General features: G+C 47.4%; 1 protein-coding gene and 1 pseudogene across 1 annotated transcript; both read right to left on the bottom strand.

The window, feature by feature from the left end:
• Positions 1-2356: 2356 nt before the first annotated feature.
• On the bottom strand, positions 2357-3629 carry LOC120658823 (annotated as a pseudogene).
• An 18417-nt stretch (positions 3630-22046) lies between these two features.
• LOC120662590 (signal peptidase complex catalytic subunit SEC11C-like) lies at positions 22047-22505 on the bottom strand. Its single transcript, XM_039941706.1, has one exon. The coding sequence runs from the start codon at positions 22503-22505 to the stop codon at positions 22047-22049; it is 459 nt and encodes a 152-aa protein (XP_039797640.1).
• Between the last annotated feature and the right edge of the window lie 2617 nt (positions 22506-25122).

The raw sequence follows: 25122 nt of genomic DNA, 5'->3' as shown, positions 1-25122 counted from the left end.
TGTGGCTGGGGGTTTGGAAGGGAGGAGAGGGAGATTTATAGGATCTGGTAAGTTTGGAGGGAGGGCGAAGGGGCGTGATGTGTGAAATAGGTGAGCGAGGTTGGGGCGTGGTAGTGCTGGGATTCGTACCGGCAGCCACACTGGTGCCATGCGACATGCGTTCGAGGAGTCAGAAATCAGAAGAGAAGTCGCTGCTCTGTTCAAACTGGAGACTCTTTCAGTCAACCGTGAGTTTGGGCGCTCCCTCTTCACATTTAACCATTCGAATTTGCAGTTGTTCATGGTGAATCCAACAGTAATTGTCCAGGTACGCGGGCTTAGCAACCCGGAAAAAACACATTTATACCTCAGCTAAATGTGAAACCACATGTACATATAATCATAAGACCTATCTCAGTCGTTGATTTCTCTGCATCCAACCCTTGATGCAACTAACCTACTCCATGTACTCTCACCCATCCATAATCAATCTCACTGTTCATTTACAATTGAAGGGCTACACACTTTATTCGTTTGGCTGTGGCCGGTGACTAGTGATGATTTGTTATGAGAGAAAAGTACTGCTGACTAACTGGTGGTTGGTGACCGTTGCTGATTTGGTATGAGAGAAAAACACTGTTGGCTGGTTGCAAGGTCAATGCAAGTGAAAAATCCATGTTCTTATTCCACGTGGTTGTAAGGTCCATCTGAACCGTTCAAGTTGCATCAAGATCTTATAACATGTAGTTGGATAAAAAATCAAACGAGAGAGATTCGTCCATTGAGATTTGTGTAGCAAGAGAGGTTTGAATGGCCAGGATCTATCTTATAACCATAAAGTGCGTGTGCTCTGCTTTTAGAGTGGCATAAGGATAACGTCGCATGGGGTCCAATGCCAGTACGAAGAATTCAAGCATGATGTATGATAATCTTTAACCTAATTCACTGTACTTAGATCCTGTTTGGGTCATCTAGGACGAAAGTTTAGTCTAAACTATTAAGTGCCTAAAAGTTAGACGACTAAAATTACTTAGGATTAGGAAGGGCGGGCCAGGTGCAGCGGTAGAGGCTACCGTCTGTAATCGGAAGGTCCCGGGTTCGAGCCCCAGCCTCTGCACATTTGTGTGGGTAAGGCTTGGGGCTTAAATACAACTCTTCCCTAGACCCCGCACAGTGCGGAAAGCCTACGGCACTGGGTACGCCCTTTTTTTAGGATGGGTGATGTAATACAAAGCTCATTTTGTCCTTTTTGCCTAAGCGTGAAGGAATAAGGTGGAAGGATGCTATGATCAGTTTCTTAGATGTTTGGATCCTTTTGGCTGCTTTTAGTCCGTATTAGGTAGGGATGACACCTGCGGATGCGGGTGTGGGTGTGGTGAAAACCCGCTCGCAAACATATCCGCGGGGTTTAGAAAAAACCCACCCGTGATAGACCTGTGGGTGGATTTCTGCACCGCACCTACTGGTTTTCGGGCGGGTTTCAGGTGCCCGCGGATTTGACAACAGTCGTAATAAAAATACATAGATCTATCAATTTAAACAGTCAAACAACATATTTTCAAAAGTAATACGGTCAAGCTAATAATAAATCCATAAGTTTAAAGTAACAAATAACAATTCAGCGTACAATATCACCACAAATCCACAATTAAGTATTACATCCACGTATTTATATGCTGGACATTGCTAAATGAACTGGTCGATACTATCTGGAGCGGGATTTATAGGTATGGTGTGGGTACGGGTTCATCCGCGGGTGAAATCCTAAACCCGCACCCGTGATTCAAATTTGGGACCGGCACCCGCACCCATCGGGTTTGAAATCCGTGGGTGCCCGCATCCGCGGGTGCAACTGCCACCCCTAGTATTAGAAGGATTTGGATGAAATGGATGACTAATGTTTAGTCCACCTTTTATTTCTCATGTTTGAATCATCTAATAAACTAAATTGAACCTAAAGCTTAGTCCTGTCATCCAAACAGGACCTGGTGCTTGAATTAATTGAGAGACCCGGTTTTATTTCTATGGGTTTTGTTATATTCGAAGGGACTTAGCCCCGACCAATGACACGTGTAGTGATCCAAATGTAGAGAAACCAAAGCCAGAACAGAGCATAGATGAAAATCATTTAGACCTTGTTTAGATGCATAAAAGTGAGCCTGTAAAGTACTGTAGCACTTTCGTTTGTATTTGGTAATTATTGTTCCGTTATGGATTAACTAGGATCAAAAGATTCGTCTCGCAAATTATAGACAAACTGTATAATTGGTTATTTTATTTAGCTACATTTAATACTTCATGCATGCGTTCAAATATTCGATGTGACGGAGAATCTTGTAAAGTTTTGAAATTTTGAAGGGAAGCTTATTCAGTTCTCGCATACGCAGAGCAACCTGCAGCCTGGATCGCATCGCTTTACTTGTCACCGTACTTGTCCTTGAGATAGGCGATGAACTCCTACACCTTCTCCGTCGGGTGCATGTTACTGGCGACGCTCTCCCTCTCCACGCGCCGTTCCGTCCCCGCCGCTAGCCTCGGGCACGCCTCCTCGAGGCTGAACTCCCCGAGGCGCGCGTAGCCGGGGAGCCACGCCGCGAACGGCACGACGGCGAGGTCGGCGAACCCAAATGCCTGGCCGGCGAGGTAGGGCTTGTCCCCGAGCTCGGCGTCCAGCGCCCGCAGGGCCTCCACCATCTCCCCTCGCGCCCGCGCGCGCCTCCCCGTTGCGCTTCCACAGCCGGCCAGGTCCCGCATAGCCGAACACCTTCCTGTCCGCGGAGTCCGCCCAGAACCTGGCGTGCGCGCGGGCGCGGGGCTCGGCGGGGAGCAGGGCCGGCGCCGCCTCCGGGAACGCCTCGTCGAGGTAGTGGAGGATGGCGAGGGACTCGCAGACGGAGCGGCCGCCGTGGAGCAGCATGGGGACCTTCCCGTGCACGCAGGGGCGGATCTACAGGGGATGCCCCCCTACAGCCATGAAACCCCATTGGAACAAGGGGTGGGGGAGATGAAAAGGAAGGAAGAAGAAGTGAGGAAAATGAAGCGGAGATGGTGGTGGAAGGGGGGGGTCTATTCCTCGCATGAGCGAGTGGGGGGTGACGAATCGCAGAACGCGCTCGCACCCCCCCGTCGCTCGTCTTCCCGGCCTCCGCCGCCTCGCCTTCCTCCGTCTCCCCCGCCGCCTCCGCCTTCCTCCACCTCCTTCGCCGCTGCCTCCGCCGCCTCCGCCATCAGAGCCTTCCTCCTCCTCCGGCCGCCTTTGCCACCACCTCCGGCTCCCTCCGTCTTGCGACCTCCGCCTTCGGCCGCCTCCACCTCCGCCTCCGGCTGCCGGATCTCACCGGATCTCGGCGGATCCCGCCGCCTCCGCTCCCCTGCGATGCGTGCGATTCCAATCATCCGCGATGAATAGACGCCCCCGGTGGAAGGGGAAAGGAGACCCCCCCCCTTCCGGCTTATGCTGCCTCCGCCACGGCGTGCACGGGGTTGGCTCGGAGGAGGAGCTCGCCCTTGTTGGAGAGGTCCTGCTCCAAGGGCTCGTACGGCAGGCCCTTCTCCGCCAGTGCGATGCGGCAGTGCTGCGCGAACGGGCTCACCCAGAAGTCCAGAAGCTGCAGACCCTTCTCCTTCTCCCCCGCCACCATTGCTGTGCTTTGTGGTCTCTCTCTCTCTCTCTGCGTGTGAGCGATGAGGAGGCTATGCTTTATAGTGAGAAGTGACGATGGTGTCGAACTGCTTGGGCGAGCTTAGTGTCACTGCCTGTGTCACGGATTGCCTTTGAGATCGTGCATGTGCACACCGGATAGGGCTGTTAGAGGGTTAGGGCTAGGTCAGTTCGGGTTATGGCTCACGGGTCCGAGTTAGAGCCGGGGTTAGGTATTAGTGTTTGAATTTAAATTGAGGGGCACACCTCAATTTAAATTCCACACAAATTTTCACACAGGAAAAATAAATCCAACTTGGATCAAAAGAGTCAACAAAATTCGAATAACTCCAAATCGATCACACTAGCAATTTAATTTCCTTAATTCAATTTATAATTTTATAATTACTAAGAATTTTTAGGAGGCAAAATTCACACTTAAGTGGATTTAACTACTGCATCCCAGAAAATTTTTAAAATTCATGATTTTTTGACTTATTAACATTCCGGAAAATCCGGGATGTTACACCATTCAATGCATTGCATGAAGTTTCTGTCCTACAATCTGAATATCTTATGCTTTGAGTGATTGGCCTAGAACTTTAGATATCTTAGTTGTGACTCTTTAGCCTCGTTTCAATGTTTTTTTTTCTAATTACCTAAACTGATCATGTTATTAGGTCACAAGAATTATCGCTTTAGCATATAACTATAAATTAATTTAAATGTTCAAGGGAAATAATTTTAAATTTGGTGGACCATCACAAAGTGCCGATGTTTCTTAGAACCAACTAGTAAATTTGTGTCATGTGTTCGCTTGTATATACTAGGTTAGTACTCAAAGACTCAAGATTTATATTGGTTCAGGCAATAATCTCCTATGTCCAGTTAAGGGTCGGATATTGTACCTGAGCTTCAGGCTCAAAGTTTGCAGTAGGCCAAACAAGAGAGAGTGCAAGAGGTCGAAGAAGATGGCTGCTGGACTATGTGGGTGTGCGTCTAGGGTTTGAGAGCTAGAGAGAGTAAGGAGTCTTTGTAATAGCCCTATATTAATTAACAGATTAAACATGTCATCATGTGCATCATTAAGCATTAAGCATAATTAGCTCGCACTTAAGGAGAGAATTAAACCTTAGGCAAGTCCACTGATTTTGGTAGTGGCAGACAGTCCGCCCCTATACAGCGGACGGTCCGCGGCTATGCCACGTGGCTGACCACGGTCAACCTCGGACACATCGACCTTCCCTACCACGTCACCCACCCGCGGACAGTCTGCGCCACACTCGTGGACGGTCCGCTAGTGCATCCCCGAAGCGTGTCATGAGCTCAGAGTCCTGGCGCCATGTCCCACCCCCGGCCCCACTCGTCAGCCCGACCCTCTAACACCTGGGAGTCTTCTCCCAGCCTTCTCTCTCACTCTCTCTCCCTCCCACTCCCCCAAGCAGTTCTCTCTCTAGCAAAGCCATGGGGGAGCTCCCCTTCCTCCTCCCTTGCCAATAAAGCCCTACCTCACCGGAGCATCACCGGAAAACGCTGGAGGACGACGCCGACGAACTACACCACCCCGATCTCCTCTTCCTTCTTGGGGAGGAGCTTCCCCAATGAGCTCTTCTTCAACTCCATCTCATCCCTCAAGCTTCAAGCAAGGAAGATGACCCCGAGCTACCCCAAGCCCTCCCCATCGCCTTGAAGCCCTTACCGGTACCCTACTCGACGCCGGTGAGTGTTTCCCCTCTCCGATCCATCCTCATTGCCCTAGGATTTGAAGTCAAGAACTCACCTAGAGCACTAATCACCATTAATGACCTAGAGCTTCGAAACCCTAATGCATGCGAAGTTTAGTTGCCAAAGTGAACTCCCTAGGCTCCCAGGAACCTCTAGGAACAAACCCCACCCCAAACTGTGGCCGGAATCGCCGGCGGCAAACTCGCCGATGAGCCTCGGCCGTGCCGCGGATGGTCCTCCCGACATGGCCGGACGGTCCGCCAGATCCCGACCCAGATCAACAGAGTCTCTGCATGATTTCTAGCCTTTCGAAAATTGAGAAGCGAACGGTCTGCCTATCCCATGCGGACGGTCAGCGATTTAGTCAGAGAGCATGTTTTCACCCCAACACGGTCCGCGACTAACCGGCGGATGGTCCGCCATTTGGTCCGCCATTCAGACCGGACGGTCCACTTCCCTAACCTGGACGGTCCGCCCTTACCTGCTCAGCACCCATACTCTCACACATGAACAACACACCCATGTACCTTATGTCCAGCCTCTATACCATAGTTGGCTTATTAATACATGTACCCTCGTGTCAATTGCACAGCATTGCATACATTCATGGCATGCTCATTTCTCAAGCATCATCGCATTCGTGTAGAGACCGTGACGCCGGAGCAAGAGGGGGGATGAACCGGAGCTCGTGGGAGACGACGTTTCTTTTGAGACTCAAGGCAGGCACCTAAGCATTCTTTCACCCTATACTTTGGATCAATGAAGTTTATATATGTGTCTTGATTGTGCATGGGTTATTATGTTATGTATCAATGTTTGCTTAGAACCTAATCGATGCAGTACCAACCTTGCCTAGGATGATCCCTCATAGTTGAGTATGCTTGTCTAGGAGTCACGGATTAAATGCTTAGCCATGCTTAGCTTCGGTAGAAGACGAGCGGTGGCAAGGCACCACCACTCGCGAGTTATAGGATGTTTGATTAATTCTACACTCCTAGATGATGATGAATAAAATGTGAGCAACTATGAATTGTGGAATCGGACTTGACCAAGAATGGTAGGGCCATGATGGAAAGGAGTCCTAATGGTTAGTCTTGCTTGAGTTGGTTAAGGACCGTCTCTTTGGTCGCCGGTCTCTTGAGCACTTTTTAGTACAAACCACATGCTTAATAATGGGAAGGCAAGCCAATTAGCATGAGTCACACCTTGCCTTGATCGGATTCGGTGCGGGTCATGATGGAGTGTGATCGTCGGTTCGGTGAACTTGTCCTTCCCGATCGTTCGCTCATAGTCGGTTGTGTTTGTGTGAACGGTTGAGGTATGAATCAACCCTTATCCTTGACCGTGGGTATGGGCGTTGGTCTTAGCCTCATGTGGGTAAAGTTGTACCCCCTGCAGGGTCTTTGATCTATTGCAATAGCCGCGCTCTCGGATAGTGAGCACGCTCTTTGAGGTTCGCACCATTGTAAAGTTTCATGATGAGTTCATGGAAGATTGATCTCGAGTTGTATATGATCACTTTACTTATGTAATTGTATTGATGTATGACTTAGAGATTATAGATGCTCATCTTTTCCTTATCACAACTTGATCAAAGATAGATACCTTTTTGCAAAATAAATTAAATGCCATGACCTAACCTTGCTACTAACAAAATGCATTCTCCTTGAGGTCGGGATATATATACCCATGTTGGATAAGTCCTGTAAGTACCCTTTGTACTCATGGTGCTACCGTTAAGTTGATGCAGGTGATGCGCAGCCGGAGGCCGTGTTCGGCTACTTCTACCCCGTGGACGGAGGTGCGGGTAAGGAGTAGATGGCCGGTGGCTTTGTGAAGGGCACTATCGGCATATAGTGTTTACCTTCTTATTTTGCGATGTATGGAGTGCTAGTAGTAGAACTATCCGCTGCAAAACTCTGAGATTGGATGTACTACACTTTAAATCCTTTTGTAATATTCACTTGCGTGTGGATGTGATTGTGTAATGGTATTGCTATTGTGCTAGTGGAGTGTGTTTAAATCCTGGGTGGTGCTCATGACACATTCCATGGACTGCCGGGGTTGATTCTCTCTAATCGAGTTGATCAATGGACAATGACTCGATTAGGCGGGATCAACTTGGGCTGGTTCCTCACAGCGTGGTACCAGAGCTATGGTTGCATTCCATGCATGATTACCACTAAAACTAGATGTGAGGCACGCTTAGAAACATAATGGCAATCACTAATAATCCACTACTTGTAAAAGTTTGATTTTCCTAAGGTTATATTTCTTCTATGGTGTATATAACTCGTACCTCTGTTAGAGCTGATTTTCTTATCTTATGGGCTGCACATTAATTATTCCTAATATGTTCACCAACTCATCTTGTCTTGCTCATGATAGATGAACAGAAACTTGGGCCATTTGGTCATGGTGACCCACGCTGAGGAGGCGGAAGGCTTTCCTCCCCTCCTTGCCGAGATGCTTTGGAGAGGCAACTTCTCGCGAAGGCCGGAGTATTCGGTCTATGCGAGGGGACTTGGGCAGGGCATGGTGGACTATGTGGCCACTGTGTTCATCCCAAGGCGCTTTGTTGAAGGGGTCACAGAAGCTCACAACATTTCAGCCCATGGAACCTCAATTGAGATGGTGATTCAAGAAGTGGCATACAAGGCCATGGCAATACTCCGCCAAGAAGTGATCGAGTTGGAGCGTTACCCATTCACCCATTTCCCAATTCTAGGACCATTGCAAGGGGTGAATGTGTTTGAGATAGGAATGGACGGTACCACCTTGTATGAAAGGCGTATGTTTGAATTGGTGGCGGCACAAGATCGAAGCCTTCGTTGCATCCGAGCTGAGCTAAGGGAGACAAGGCGCCGTTTCAATGGACTACAATGCTCCGTGGAGCCATACGTTCGTATGGGGCAAGTACCCCATGGTGTGTTGTATGGATGCAATGGCTACACTCCACATGAGGCGGCACCTTTGGAGTTCCGTTTTCCTCAAGTTCAAGGCGTATACCTTCCTCAACCCATTGTGGGGCAGGCACACATGTCTAATGGGCTCCGTGTGCGCCGCTTTGCCCCCACAACCTTGACTAGGGAGATTATTTTTGGAGGTGAACATGCAGCTCTTACTCATCCAGAGAACCCCGAAGACACCGGATCCCCTCAGTACCACCTCTTGGATGATTTCCCACCCTACTTCACGAGAGGTTCCTTTGGCCCATTCTAAAATATTTATGTAATCTTGTGGCAGTTATGAGACTTTTCAAGCTATGTAACTCATTGTATGGCACCACCTATTTTATGTAACCGAATAGTTAATTGGTGAGACCGTGTGAGACACTAATTAGCTACGATGCCTATGTATTGTACTATTATTATTATCTATGTGAACCTCCGTTATCCTAGTTGTGGGACGTATGACTTATGCGTATAGTTGCGGCATGTCATCATTTATGCATATATTTTATGGCACTATAGGGCTTACTAAATATTGAACCATGGGTATCTCATATGAATAACTCTCAAGTTGTTGTCCAAAAATTTCTTGGTTCTATCATTCTTGATCCATCCTATCTATGCTGTCGATCTTTTTATTCATTCTCACACATTTGTGGTTGATATATTATATGGTTGTGCAATTTTTCCTTGTGCAATTGTATTATATCAATTTTCCCTCTCCCGGTCGCTCACCTCATTTGTGGTTGACGACAGGATGGCTCAAGATGTAGGCGCCAGTGGTGATAACAATTTGCCCCCTCCTCCTCCGGTGCACCCCGCTCTTTTGGAAATTCTTAGGCGATCGGAGGAGAGCCGGCAAGCTCAAAATCAGATCATGCAAGCTTTGGTGCAAAATATGGGTGGACAAGGTCATGGTGGGCAACGTCAAGGGTATTCCGCTTTCATGGCAACCGACCCTCCTATCTTCCGTGGGTCCAAGGAGCCTTTGGATGCTGATTTTTGGCTGCGTGCCATAGAGCAAAAATTTGGTCTTATTCAATGCAATGATCAAGAGAAGGTGATCTTTGCGGCTCATCAACTTCGGAATGCCGCGGGAGCTTGGTGGCATGGATATATGGCACAAGTTGCCAAAGGACACCAAGTAACTTGGGCTGAATTTCGTGAAGCCTTTCGTGACTATCATATTCCCAAGAGTGTGCTCAACATCAAAAGAGATGAATTCCGCAGGTTGCGCCAAGGCAACAAGTCCGTGATGGAGTATGTCAACACCTTCAACTATCTTGCTCAATATTCCTTGGAGGATATCAACACGGATGTAAAGAAGCAAGATCGCTTCATGGATGGGTTATCTTTGAAGCTACAATCTCATCTCTCTACCACCGATTTTCAGAATTTCAATGACATGGTTAGCAAGGCAATCAAGGCCGAGTACAAGATGAACGCTCTTGAGAATGAGAACCGGAGGATTGATGTTGAGAACCGCAAGCGGGCTGCTTCTTCTTCTTCAACCGGCGGTGGCTCGCAATGCCCGTGCATGGGGCCACCTCCTCGACCTCCCCGTGCGCCGGGTTTCGGAGCCCCTCAAGCTATATGGATGCCACGCTGCCCTCCGACTCCCCAAGGTCAACCTCCTCGCTCTTTGGGGCAGCCGGGAGGCGGTGGTGGAAATGCCTCCCGAGGACCGTGCTTCAATTGTGGTGGTCAAGGCCACTATTCTAGGGATTGTCCCTCACCGAAGAAGAATGGAGCCGGCAATGCTCCAAATTCTCAAGCTCCTACTCCTCGTCAAACTACCAAGGATGGGCAAAATTCCAAGCGTGGCAAGCTAAACCATATCACGGCGGAAGAAGCTAAGGATGATGTGCAAGTTCTTGTTGGTATGGTTTCCATCAACTCTAAACCTACTCGGGCATTATTTGATTCCGGTGCATCTCATTCATTCATGAGTAGAAAATTTGCCCAAAAACACAATTTTCCTATCCGGAATATTCCTACTCCATTTGTCATTGTGTTGTCGGTCGAAACCCACCGGCGAGCAGTGACGGGCAACACGAAGAGCCGGGAGGTCGCCGGGGCGCTGGCAGGCACTGCTCCCTCGTCAACGGCCCGCAATTCCGTCACGCGCCCGGAGAATGTGTGGAAAGCCGGGCATGCCACCTGACCTATACCCGATCAGGAGGGTGCAAACTTGCTCCAAACAGTTTCCTGCATACAAAGACACGTGTAAATGTAAGTCCGAGCCCTGGTCGGCTCCCCGGGACGACTCTTGCATCGGCTTTAAAGAGCCGATCGAGTCCCGGTGTCAGATTGGATCTGTTGCATCCAGATATTGATGAATAAAGCAAATAAATATAAAGCTGCTTCAATTAAATCTAACTGATCTAATCCACGATGGTAACAGCATCACGGCTAGATCGGAACATCCTACACGTGACTAGGCCTAATGAACATAACAGACAACTAAACCACAACCCAAAACAGAGGCCTAAGAACTAGCAAGAGCCGATTCCCGGAACAATCCCTATCTGGGCTAAGATAAAGCATCTATTACACCACCGGATCATCCAATTCGTTTGCAAGGCCTAACCTAGCAGATATTACGCCAACTCTTAAGATAAGAGCAAACCATAACAGATCAAATCTACTAGACATAAAAGAAGCAGGGTGTTGCCTCTGTGCAACTAATTCTATGCGATAAGAACTAGCATGAGATTGAAATGTGACTGCACAGAGACAACATGATATTCGTAGATGATAAGCAACGAAGCACAACAGATCTACTAAAAGCCATGCTACGAACATCAAGATAACTAGTACTACTCGCCATCAAAAACGCTTCAGTACGAGTAATACCAAGGTAAAAGCAAGAACAATACTGCCCTGATCGCAAGGAGCGATCAGGGCAGCATGGCACTTACTTGGATGAAACCTTAGGATTAGGGGTGGTGATGCACCGAGAGTTGTTGTTTGCGAGACGTGATGACGCTCTCCTTTACGAATAACAAAGGATACATATTTATAGTCCGGAGACTTGGGAAACAATCTAAACTAATATTGTCCCAATCGGACTCTATCTCTAATCTTAAACTAAATCTAAGGATACATGGCCCATGTGGCCCAAATGCTCACGCAGGAGCCGATTTACAAGTCTTCTTAGTCTTCTGCTTTATGCCCATCTTGCTTTCGGCCCATAAATTAATCTTGTTAATTTATGGCGATAACACATGCCCCCTGGTTTTGGCAATGATAGTTCCAAAACCAATCCGTCGCTTCATCTTCCCGTTAATGCTCATTAAACACACTGCAACCACCAAGGAAGACGCAACGTCTCTGCAACTGGCTCCTCGTAGAACGTGAAAACTGCCGATCCGTCTTCCATCTTTTCACTATTTAATCTCGCCCGAATCGGCTCTTCTCCACAGCAAACTCCTTCTTCCTCCCAGAGCCAGTAGCGCAGAAAACTCCAATCCTCCAGCACCAGCAATGGCGATCTCTTCTTCCTCCAGCTCCAACTCCTTTGGAGATTCCTCTTCTCCGTCTTCCTCTTCTTCCCTTTCCGCCTCCTCCATTGATCCTACTTCAGAGAGCCGAGAGCCGACCCCTGAATGGGACCCAACAGCAGCCTACGAGGCGCTGGCTCCTATGCACTGGGATGCAGAGGAGTTCGACTTCGGGGTCGCCTCTGAGGAGGACGAACCCATGACTGAAGGAGAGGAAGACCTCCAGTTCCTCTTCCAAGAAGAACTGGAGAGCAGTGAAGATGACTCCTTCTCCTGGGAAGGAGCCGACTCCTCCGAAGAGATCGGCTCTTCTTCCAGCGACGATACGGCGGCAGGAGGAAACCCCCACCAATTCCTCAAAGCCCCCATGGAGGGAAGCGAAGAGGGAAGCAGCAGCAGTGGCGGGCGAAGCAGCAGCAGCGCCGAGGATGATGGCAGCAGCAGCGACGACGACGGCGATGACGACGACGATGGTGGAGACGCACCGTCGCGAAGCCCGAAGCGCCGTAGGAGTTCAGACACCTACGACTGGTAGATGTAGGTAGCATTGTAGGGGTAGAATCATAAAGCCGAAGGATTAATTCCTTTGTAACAATCGGCTTTCCTTGTAATAGACTTTCCATTAATGAAATCAGTTTCCTTTCAATTCCATGTGTCTGATATTTACTTTCCCAAAAGCCGATGGCAACACATCAGGCTTCTATAAATATCCAAGAGCCGACAGAATTCAAACTAGAAGCAACCCGCACAAGAGTAGAGTATTCCTTCCACCTTGAACTCGACAAACTCTTGAAACCGAGCATAATTCGAAAACCAAGCTCCACAAATTCGAGCAAAAATCCTCCAAGCAGCCGGAATTCGAATCAGAGCCTGCAGTAATCAAACCCTAAGACAATGGATCTGAACCATGGCAGATTCTGCAACTCAGACGACAAACTCTGCAATCGATGATGCGGCAATCTGCGGCCTGAAGGTAATATTCGGCCCAATCCTTTAGTTTTCTTCAGCTTACCAAGCTTCTGAAACTGAAACTCTAAACTTGACACCATACGCATACTTCTGAACTCCAGGTGTCAGACATCCTTTTGCCGCATCCCTTCAACCCAAAATCTTTCTGTCTTGGCCCACAAACCCATGAAAACCCCATAGATTTGATCTCTTGTGAAGCAAATAGGATCCCTTTTGTGAGTCAAAACATCGATCTGAACCTCTGGGCTGACTGCTTAAGAGCCTGGCCTAATCCCCCTGAGAGCTGGATTACATGGTACAACATAGTAGCAAAAGCTTACATGCCCCTATGGCAGGATTTGAACATAGCCGATGCACTTAGTTTATCACTGTCTCCACTTGACAAAGATGAAAATCTTCTGAAAACCATCGGCTACTTCTGGTCTGATGCCCTGAATTGTTTCCTCTTTGGTCATGGACCCATGACCATTACTCTGCTGGATGTTACCATGATCACTGGCCTAGACATTAGTTCTCCTAATCCTGTTGCTCACAAAATGGCAGAAGTCCCCTTCAAACTTTCTTCCAAAGTTAACTGCACAAACTGGGGCACTTACATGAGTCAGCACATGAAAACAAAAGGTCCAGTGACTGAGAAGGAACACACAGCCTTCTTAAATCTTTGGCTAGAACACTTCATCTTCTGTGGTCCTTCTTTATCTCCAACTAAGAATTATCTTCCCTTGGCCTATCACCTGGCCCATGGCAATCGCACCGGCCTAGGTAAACTTTTCTTTGGAGAAACCTACAGATATCTCCATTTGATGACATCTAACTTGCTTAACCAAAAGAAACTGAGAACTGGAGGCCCTTGGTGGTTTATTCAGTTGTGGGCACAACTGTACTTTCAGCACCATATCCCAAACTTCCAAGGCCTGACCAAGAACTCTTTCCCTGATGAGAATGGCAAACCAATTAGATGTACTAGCTACGGCCAAGCTTTGTTCAGCCTTCCTGGCAGTAAATTGAACTCAACAGATGCAGCAAATTGGTTCATAGTCTTCTACAAAGAACTAAATAATCCTCTCTACTTCCCATTTACTGAATCTGAATCCTTTGAGAACCCAACTGCCTTCAGATTAGATAACTTTGCTGATGACGATAGCACTCGGCATCTATATTCTCTGATGATTCGACCTGGCTTCCTCCCCTTTGGCATCAGCACCTCTAATAGAATTATCAATCCAGGTTATGAATCTTACCAGCCAGCCATAGCAGCTCGGCAATTCGGCCTAGGACAGGTCCCTCCCCACTTCCATATTCACCACTTGATGGAGAGCAGAGCCGACCTGCCTGACGGTCTCACCAGTTCAAGATGCTACAGCATGTTTGATGACCTCCACATCCCAATACCAGCTGATCTGTCCTTTACCTCCTCATCAATCGGCTTTGATACTTGGTGGAACATGTGGAAAACTCATGTCCTCAGAAAAGCTCTAGGTCCTCGACTGCAGCAAATCGATCCTGAATACGTAATCCCCGAGGAAGAGGTACTGAATTTATGCACTTTATTCCCTCCAAACTCTCTATTCCTTTCTCTTGGATAATCCCGCTTTCTTTGTTAACAGCAACAAGATGGTCCAGAACCTATGACCAGCAACGGGGAGCCATTCCACTTTCTTCTAACTGCTCCTGATGTACTCTTCTGCAAAGAATCACCACCAATGAAGAAAGTGATAATGTCTGTTCAGCTAGACTTACTTCAGTCGGCTTCCAAGCGAAGACAAACTTATGCAAGCGTTGCCCCCCAAGTCTTGACCAAGAAAAGGAAAATGATCACGAGGCGAGTGATCAAGAAACCAGCACCAACTTCCCCAAATCCATCAGAGTTTAAAACCAACCAGGTAACTCATTTCTCTGAAACTTCTTCTTTATCTCATACATGTGCACTCTGGTTGACTGTAATTCTATTTTCAGGACGCAGCTGAAGAAATCCCCAATGCAGAAAACCCGGATCAACATGAGCTAGCTGCAACCCCTGATGCACTGATAGATGTAAACGAAGAACAAACCAATACGGTCAATGTTCTCGATGTCAACACAAGCTCTACCAGGACGATTGCTCCTGAATCGCCCAACACTTCTTCAGAACAGGTAACATTATAAAACCAATTCTGAATCAGCCGATAGCCCCATAAATGCATCTTGCTCTAACTCCAGATATGTCCACAGGATTTTGACATTTCAGGTTTACTTTCCTTTGACCCGGCATCAATGGGTCTGACTCACCCTGGAGCAGAAACATCATCTTTACAGCAATCGGCCAACTTGGCACACCAGCTTCAACTCATCAAGGATCTACTATCTGCTCCGATCACTGCTCTGGTTGATGATTCCAGCAAGATAAAGAACATCTTCGAGCAAATAGAAACCCAACTCCCGGAGCCGTTGCAAATCAAGCTCTGGTCAGCTAGCAACTTTCCATTCTTTCGGATGGAAGTGAATAAAGCACAACAACGAATGGAAGCATGTCGCTCTCAAGCTTCTCTGAAAGCTGACATTACCCAAAAGTGCAAGGCCCTCAACCAGAAGAAGGCAACTCTAGATACCAAAGCTGACGTGTCTGCCAACAAGAAGCGACTCGACCTCCTGAAGAAAGAACTGGCAGAACTCGAAGAAAAGGTCTGTACCACCAAGAAGCTCATCCAGGCTAATGAAACTTCCATCGCAAACTCCGAACAAGAGTCCCAGGAAATAACCGAGCAGATACAAGTAGAGTTTGCAGAGATAAGCACCTTGAGTCGGCAGGTAGTAACAGGCGATGACAAGGATGACGAAGCAATCATAGCACGAGTAGACGCCGTCCGTATAGAAGCCATCCATGTCATAGAAGAATTCCTGAACCAGTAGATAGGCTCAAGATACAATTAGTACTGCCTGTTAACCTGAAACTTGTAACTATTTTTAAAAACATCTTAAGTCGATGGTTACACATCGGCTGTTTCGTTCCTCATATATCTTTTTTTTACCGGCCAACTCAACGTGTTGGCCTATCTCTTTTTTTCTTTTTTTTACTGGCCAACTCAACGTGTTGGCCTATCATGATTTTTTTTCGCGGCCAACTCAACGTGTTGGCCTATTACACTGCAGCCAGATGGATCTCATCGGCTTTTCGTTACTCGCCTTCCCACATGCTCGGGAAATACTCCTTGAGATGTTGGCCATTCACAGCAACAGGAAATTTGACGCCGTCCAATTCCTCGAGCATGTATGCATTGCTAGGCAAGACCTGATCAACCTTGTACGGACCATGCCAAGTTGGAGACCATTTACCAAACTTTTTATCTTTAGTTCCTAATGACAATACTGCCTCCCAAACCAAGTCTCCAACCTAGAAATCCTTAGGCCTGACCTTCTTGTTGTACGCACGATCAACTTTAGCCTTATTTTCTTTGATCTTCTCCAGCGACCAAAGCCTTAGTTCTGTCAGGTCCTCCACATTATCATTGATCAAGGCTGCATACTGTTCAGCGGATAAATCATTCTGAAACTCGACACGCCTTGATCTGGCCGTGATCTCCCATGGTAACACGGCGTCTTGGCCGTAAACTAGATGGTACGGCGACGTCTTGGTGGATCCATGACATGAAATACGATATGCCCACAAAGCTTCTGACAACACCTCATGCCAGCACCTAGGATATTCATCGATCTTTCTCTTTATGAGCTTGATGAGGCTCTGGTTGGATGCTTTAGCATGTCCATTAGCTTGGGCATAATATGGAGATGATCTGATCAGCTTAATTCCCATGTCGTCGGCAAACTTTCTGAACTCCTCAGATATGAAGACCGATCCTCCATCGGTCGTAATAGTTTGAGGAATTCCAAATCTATGGATGATGTGCTCTTTGACAAAGCTGATCACATCTCTTGACGCTACTGATCTCATGGGCACTGCATCCACCCACTTTGTGAAATAATCTGTAGCAGCTAGAACCCATTGGTGACCCTTGCTAGACGACGTGTTGATCTATCCAATCATGTCCATGGCCCAACCTCTGAATGGCCACGGCTTGATGATAGGATTCATTACTGATGCTGGCACTATCTAAATTTTGCCAAACCTCTGACATGCCTGACACCCTTTGTAGTATTTGAAACAATCTTCAAGCATGGTAGGCCAATAATATCCCGATCGCCTAATCAGCCACTTCATCTTATGAGCCGATTGGTGAGTACCGCAAGCTCCTTCATGAACCTCATGCAAGAGCCGATTTGACTCTGAAGGTCCCAGACATTTAAGCAGTAGTCCTTCTAAGGTCCTGTAGAACATGTCATCCCCTATCAGAACGTACTTCATGGCCTTGAGTCTTATCCTTCTGGGTGCCCCCCGAGCCGAATCCTTCAAGTAATTGAAGATATCGGCTCTCCAGTCTCCGGGTTCTAGAAACTAAACCTCCACGTCAACTCCATCGGCTGCTTCCCTATACCCGGAAGCCATCTGTGCCAAATCATTGGCTTCATTGTTCAGAGTTCTGCGTATCCAGTGAAAATTGATGTACCTGAATTGCGACATCAACTCACGGCACTGCATCCATATTGGGAAAAGAGCCTCTCTCTCGCATCTATATTCTTCCGTGAGCTGAGAGATCACCAGCTTTGAATCTCCAAAAATTTCCACCGCTTCTGCACCAGCTTCAAGGAGCAGTTCCATCCCTTTGCGAACAGCTTCATATTCCACCAAATTATTTGTGCATGGGGCAGTCATTCTGATGGAAAAGGAGTAAGTCGCTCCACGAGGCGAGACCAACAGAATTCCCACACCGCACCCATCATCACAAGCCGATCCGTCGAAGAACATAGCCCAAGCACGAACAAATAGTGCAGCAATATCCGTGCTGATCCTGTCTGCAACAAGATCCGCCAGTGCCTGCCCTTTGAATACTTTTGCAGGCTGATACCGAATATCGAACTCTGACAATGCAAACATCCATTTTCCCAGCCGGCCTTTCAGGACAGGAGCCGACAGCATGTGCTTTATGACATCCGATTTGCATATGACAATTGTTTCCGCCAAGAGCAAAATATGGTGAAGCTTTGTACATGTAAAGTATAAGCAAAGACAAAGCTTCTCGATCTCAGGATACCTGGTCTCGGCATCTAACATGCGCCTGCTGAGGTAGAAAACCACTCTCTCCTGGCCGTCGTGCTTCTGGATCAACACCGAAGCAATAGAAGTGTCACCCACGGATAGGTACACATAGAACGGCCTATCTTGCTGAGGAGGAACCAACACTGGAGGCTTGGACAAATATTCCTTGATTTCATCGAAAGCTTGCTGCTGTTCTGCCCCCCAGCGAAACTCTTCATCGGATTTGATCTTTACTAAACCCATGAATGGCTCAATGCGCCCAGACAGATTAGAAATAAATCGTCTGACAAAATTAATTTTACCGATAAGCCTTTGTAACTCTTTCTTTGTAGTAGGTGGCTTCATCGTCTTCACAGCTTCTTGACTTTTCAGGCAGATCTCGATTCCCCGTTCATGCACCAAGAATCCCAAAAATTGACCGGCCGATACTCCAAAGGCGCACTTCTTTGGGTTCATTTTGAGCCCAAACCTTCGAGTCCGTTCCAGAACTTGACGTAGATCTTCTAGATGCCCCCCCAGCTGATTTGGACTTGACCACAACATCATCAATATAAATCTCTACCAACTTGCCGATGAGATCATGAAAAATGTAATTCATGGCACGTTGGTACGTTGCACCGGCATTTTTCAGTCCAAAGGTCATCACCAAATATTCGAACAAGCCGACCGCGCCTGGTATTCTGAACGCGGTTTTGTTCACGTCTTCTGGGGCCATGAAGATCTGGTTGTAACCGGCATTACCGTCCATAAAACTCATCATCTTGTGGTCGGCAACTGCGTTGATCAATGTCTCTGCAACAGGCATCGGGTATTCGTCTTTTGGCGTCGCTCTGTTGAGATCTCTAAAATCGACGCAGACACGCCATCGGTCATCCTTCTTTTGTACCGGTACCACGCTAGAGATCCATTCTGCATACCGGCATGGCCTGATGAACCCAGCATCCAACATCTTCTCCACCTCTTTCTTGACTTCTTTTAGGACTTCGGCCTTCATCTGAGGTGCTCGTTGCTGAAACGGCCGAAACCCTTTCTTGAGTGGGAGCCGATGCTCGACGATGCTTCTATCCAGACAGGGCATCTCAGTGTAGTCCCATGCAAAGCAGTCCCGGTACTCTTTCAGTAGTGCAATCATCTCCTCTCGCAAGGCCGGATCCAACTTCTTGCTGATAAATGTCAGCCGTGGCTTATCCCCAGGTCCGATGTCAACCTCTTCCAAGGTATCAGCTGACGTGAACCCGTATCCGAGTTTGCCGTCGTCTGAAAAATCAGCTGCGAACGCAAGCGAGTCTTCGTTATCCACGAGATCAGCGGCAAACACAGGGAGATGACAAGAAAAATTATTTGGCCAACCGCACGGGCTGGCCGCCTCTGTAAATCCATCATCATTCGAAACCAAATAGTCCATGAGTGACCAACTGCCAGAGCAGGCCATCGTGTGTACATGATGTAACAATTCCGAACCCAAACAAGATTTTGCTATTTTTTGGGGCCGATCGCTGGGATCGGCCTCTCTATTTCTATTACATCCCGTAGCATGCCAGGATGTGTCTACTCTGTGAGGCTAGTGGATAAGACCAGCCTCAATCTGTTTTTTGTCGCCTCGATCCGATCACAGTCTTCCAGGGCGATGCCTGAGATCGGCTCTTGCCCATCTGCGTCCCAGGCATTCATATCTGCGAGTGAGACTTCGCTGGAATCATCTGCAGGGACCACTTCTACTTCATCGCCATCCCATTGGACCAGATACTGATGCATTGTGGAAGGAATACAGCAGTTAGCATGAATCCAGTCCCTCCCAAGCAGCACTGTGTACGTACTCTTGCTGTTGACGATGAAGAACGATGTTGGCACAGTCTTGCGACCCACTTTCAGCTCCACATTCAAGACGCCCATTGCCTCTGATGGCTGCCCATTGAAGTCGTTGAGCATCACATTGGTCTTGATCAGATCGGCAGAAGAGCGACCCAATCGGCGCAGCACAGAGTATGGCATCAGGTTGACTGCAGCACCAGTGTGAACCAACATCTTGTTCACAGGCTTGCCATTGATGAAGCCCTTAAGATATAATCCCTTCAGGTGCTTGTAGCTTTTCTCCTTGGGTTTCTCAAAGATGATCGGCTGCGGGCCCAGATCCAGCTGTGCGATAGCCGATTCTTCCGGTTGGGGTGCCCGAAACTCTGACGGGAGTACGAACACCATGTTCACATCAGCCGATGGCCTCTCATCGGCTTTTGTCTGCTTGGGGCGCCACTCTTTTCTGGGAGGGCGCCTTTCCTCTCTTCGCGGTCGCCTGACTTGCTCCGCGAGATCCGGACGTGCTTTCCTCAGCACGTCGAGGTACTTTGCTTCTGCCTCTTCCAGATTGCGCAAGCGCTGTACTCTGCGCTTCTGCGACCGATTGAGCCCGTCAGGACACCACCGTGGGCGATGGTACCTGTCTTCTTCTTCTTCTTCTTCTTCTTCTTCTTGCTCGGAATCGCCCCTAGTTGGCCTCTTCATACGGTCATCATGACGTGTTCCGGGCCCTAAGCGCCGGAACACTGATGTCTTGTCTTGCTGGTGTCCTCGAGGCCTGCACTCCAAGCAATCATCTATAGTAGGCAATCGGCCCATGCCGGAATTCCAACAGTACCTGAAGAACGGACAATGCCAGTGGTCACTATAGCCTGGCGTCTTCCCAATGTCCTTCCTGAGCGGTGCTCATACTCGTCTTCTTCCGATTCATATCGGCGCCGCAACTTGTACTGGTACTGGTACTTTTCCAGAAGCCGATTAGAAGCTGGAAGCTGATTGCGGATGTGATGCACGTGCTCTTCAGTCACATGCCGCTGTTCCAGCTCACGTTCATCCTGCGGCCGTTTGCCAGAAGCGGCCTCTCTCCTCTGCTTGTCATGGCGGCGCATGGGTCCCACCATGTTGGATAAGTCCTGCAAGTACCCTTTGTACTCATGGTGCTATCGTTAAGTTGATGCAGGTGATGCGCAGCCGGAGGCCGTGTTCGGCTACTTCTACCCTGCGGACGGAGTTGCGGGTGAGGAGTAGATGGCCGGTGGCTTTGTGAAGGGCACTATCGACATATAGTGTTTACCTTCTTATTTTGCGATATATGAAGTGCTAGTAGTAGAACTATCCGCTGCAAAACTCTAAGACTGGATGTACTACACTTTAAACCCTTTTGTAATATTCACTTGCGTGTGGATGTGATTGTGTAATGGTATTGCTGTTGTGTTAGTAAAGTGTGTTTAAATCCTGGGCGGTGCTCATGATACATTCCAAGGACTACCGGGGTTGGTTCTCTATAATCGAGTTGATCAATGGACGATGACTCGATTATGCGGGATCAACTTGGACTGGTTCCTCAGTCTTGCTCCCCCTCTTTTATATGTACAGATTAACGGGGCAACGCTGCTGAAGGTCAAGGTGTAAAGTAGACTTATTCCAAGTAGCAAAGACTGAGTTGCCCTTTAAATAGTAATTAATTAACTATTATGATATTTATCTGCTTTAGTAAGATCCGTTATTTTCTAAACATATTCATATGTCATGGGTTTAAACTGACCTATGCAAATAGTCATGAAAGCTTCCTAAAATACTTCATAAACAAGTTATGAATTACTCGTGAGATCGCAAAAGGCAAAATCATTAGTGAGGAGGGAGATGGCCTGATTATATTTGTTCAAGGGGTATAACGATACTGAGTCCAAAGAGATATATATAGTTTACAAGGTCATCCAAGCAATCTACGAACACTACCGGAAAACGGCAATTTGCCGTGTGCCCGAATGTTTGCTGTATGCAATTTATCGGGCACACGGCAAACTCGGCCTATGCTGTGTCCATGGCTGCCGTCGGGTCTTCGCTGTCGGTCACGCTCGGCTACGTTTTCGCCGTGTGCTAGGCTCATTTCGCCGTGTACTTTTGACACACTGGTGAACGCTCGAAATCCGGTAGTGGAACTCTAATCAACATGATTTCTTTTTCCCTGCTTGCAATTTACACACGTTATATATATTTTCTAAAATAAATAAAATTTCAAGTGGCAACAACCGGATCATTGGTGAGTTGCAAAATTAGGTCACTTCTGTCGGCATTTTTTCGCGACCGTGCCTAGGCATGTTTTTCGTTAAGAGAACTTCCGTCGGCATCAGTTAAAGGAGTGCAGTAACCAGCACTCCTAGCCCCAGAACCCCAACGATGACTTTGCGAACCACTGGCTTCTCGTACATGGCAATGCTCGGCCAGCCAGCGTTAGGCAGGTACCCGACCGCCTTCGCCATGACATGGTGACGGTGCAGCCATGGCTCGTTGTACAAGAACTCCGAATTGTCGACGCCATTGTTGTCCCCTTTTGTCAGGATGTCCACTCCGCCGCCGCCGCCGCCGTCTTCTCGCCGCTCGTGGACCTCGATGACACAGTGGACGACCGGGATGTCGTCGCGAGCCGGCTTGAACAGGACCACGTCGCCCGCTCGGATAGGGTCACCACCGCCGCCCTTGCGGAAGAGGAGGAGGTCGCCCCGCTCGATCGCCGGCTCCATGCTGCTGGTCAGGGCCACCCTCGAGGAGAACTCCGCCCCGGTCGCCGCCGTCACCGCGGTGTAGGCCATCAGCGCGTGTGCCAGCAGCACGCTGAGCAGGATGAGCTGGGTCAGGGCGCGCCGTGGGCCGAGGCGCCGGCGGATCGATCGCTCTCACCGCTCAAGAAATCGCAAGAAATTCGCAAGAAATTCCTGATCGGACTCGATATCGGTCTCGGAGTCGGACGGGGATGTCTCGAAGGCCTGCATCTCTATCAGATTCCTGCGGATGCTTCGACCCACACGATTGTTTGGTACGCTAGCTCGGCCTCCCCAGCAGGCCAGCAGTTACTCCCTCGGTCCTGAAATATAAGACATTCCAATATTCTTAAAAAGTCAAAGTTTTCAAATTTTACCAAATTTATACAATAAAATAATAACACTTATGATATCAAATATGTACCATCAGATTCTTGATTAAATATATTGTTATAATAATATCTGTTTGGTGCCATAAATTTTTATGATTCTCTCTAAAGTTTTGGTCAAACTTGAAAAACTTTAACTCTCCAAGAATATTGGAATGCCTTATATTTTAGAACAGAGGGAGTAGCAGTTAGCATCGCACCGCACTAGCCAGTTGCCGTTGCCGTTCCACCGAGGTTCCGACTAAGAGCTTGTTTAGTCACCTAGGATTTATTTCGGGCGGGAATAATAAGTATAATAATAAACTACAAGAAGAGATCGAGATTTATTTCGGATCAGAAATCAATTACAATAAGATGACTCTTGTTGTACAACAAGAGACCAGGAATCAATCCCACTTCAGTTATCAGCAGTGGTGGAGCTAGTGGATTTTCATGTCTAGGGCCACTTATTTAAGTGCTTAAAGCATCAACTAAGTAATCGATATTGATAGTTACAACAGTAATAGCCAAGTGTGTTTATCATGGAAGCTGAAGTTGCCTCTAAAATTAAAGTGTTTTTCTAGTATCTGAAGATGGGAGTTATTATGACAAAAGACAATCTGGTGAAGAGAAAGTGGCATGGTTGCACCAAGTGTTCTTTCTGCTACACTAATGAAACCATACACCACCTTTTCTTTGAATACCATATGGCAAGGTACATTTGGAATGCAATTTATATCACTTTCAGTCTTCAACCACCGTCTAGTGTATCTAGGCCTGATCATCTGTCGGGTCAGGTCGGGTTCGGGTCGGGTCATTTCGGGTTTCGGGTCAAAAAATATTATCCCATGCCCGGCCCATGACATGGTCGGGTCGGGTCGGGTTCGGGTTGGGTCGGGTTGGCCCGCAATTTTGTGTCTAATTTTCGGGTTGTATCAGATTTTTTTGAGTTTCGGGTCAAATATTTCGGCCCGTACCCGACCTGTCACTTGGTCGGGTCGGGTCGAGTTTTTTTCGAGCGGGTTGGGTCAGGTTAATCGGGTCGGGTGGCCCATGATCAGGTCTAAGTGTATCGAATTTGTTTGGTTCTTGGCTTAGAGGTTTTCCTTTGGACCTTTGAAATCAGATTCTTATTGGTGCAACAGCCCTTTTATGGGCTATTTGGTTGAGTAGAAATGATGCAACGTTCAAAAGGACCAAACCTAACTCTTTTTTGCAGGTCATTTTTAGAGGGATCATACGGGACAAGATGCTAGTCACTGCTATCTAAAGAGGAAGAGAGTAATTCCATGAATAACAATTCCCGGCTTTTGGAGATCACAGTAATGGAGATTTTCAGCAAGTTTGGGTGGAACTTTAGGAACAGAATTGAAGTTTGATCTTTGGTTTTCCTGTCGTTTTTGCTGTTTTCGTTGTATTGCCTTGTGGCACCTTGGGGTCTAAGTACACGGATTGTGTGGAGTCTACATTCACTTGTAAATGTAAAGGCTGAATTTTATTAAGGACCTTGCTAACGTACGGCCGTCCGTAAGTTAGGCCGGCCATACGGCCTAACCTTTTTGGAATCCGAGATCTCCAGCTTTTATCCACTTTCTTTTTTTGGGAAAAAATAATACTGCAGCTGAAATATGCTGTTACGTGATGATCCAGGATTAGGAAAAAACAGTATGAACATAACATACAATTTTCAGAATATACATATATTTAGGTACACAACACATGATTTAGAACTGCAAATCATTGTAAACTTAGCAATTTGGTATACAATAGGATATTTATACAAACGCATTTGCCTCCCCCTCCCTGAATCCAAACTACAGCACAGGCAAAACTGAACGTTCATGACTCATGGTGCTATGATTGCCTAAATTGCCTCCATTGTGTACTGATCAAACAAAAGATTAGAGCTGCTGCTACTACTACTATACCAAGCTGCTCATGAATCAAATCAAGGTTGAGCTGCAACTAAACTGCTGTCGATGACAATCTGATGAACTTTGAGGCCACCAAACACCAAGCTATGAGGAAAAAAGGAATTAGAAACATAGTACAGGTGCTAGTAGTTGTATGTGACATACTGCTTAAGGCAACAAATCAAAAGTAATTATGAAATGCTCAATAAAAGATTGCCTAATGGAGTACACTATTTTGCATATCAAGAACCATATTATTCCATAGTGCAAGAACATAGTGTTGCCTACTGAAATGCAATGTTTTGCATAATCCAGAATCAGATTATTGCTTCCTGAGGAAAAAAATTCAATGCAATGATTATGTACTAACTAACAGAATCATATTTC

This window comes from Panicum virgatum, chromosome 2N, assembly GCF_016808335.1.
Source record: "Panicum virgatum strain AP13 chromosome 2N, P.virgatum_v5, whole genome shotgun sequence".
Classification (NCBI taxonomy): domain Eukaryota; kingdom Viridiplantae; phylum Streptophyta; class Magnoliopsida; order Poales; family Poaceae; genus Panicum; species Panicum virgatum.
Note: the sequence above shows the minus strand (reverse complement) of the source record. Positions and strands in the feature narration are given on the sequence as shown.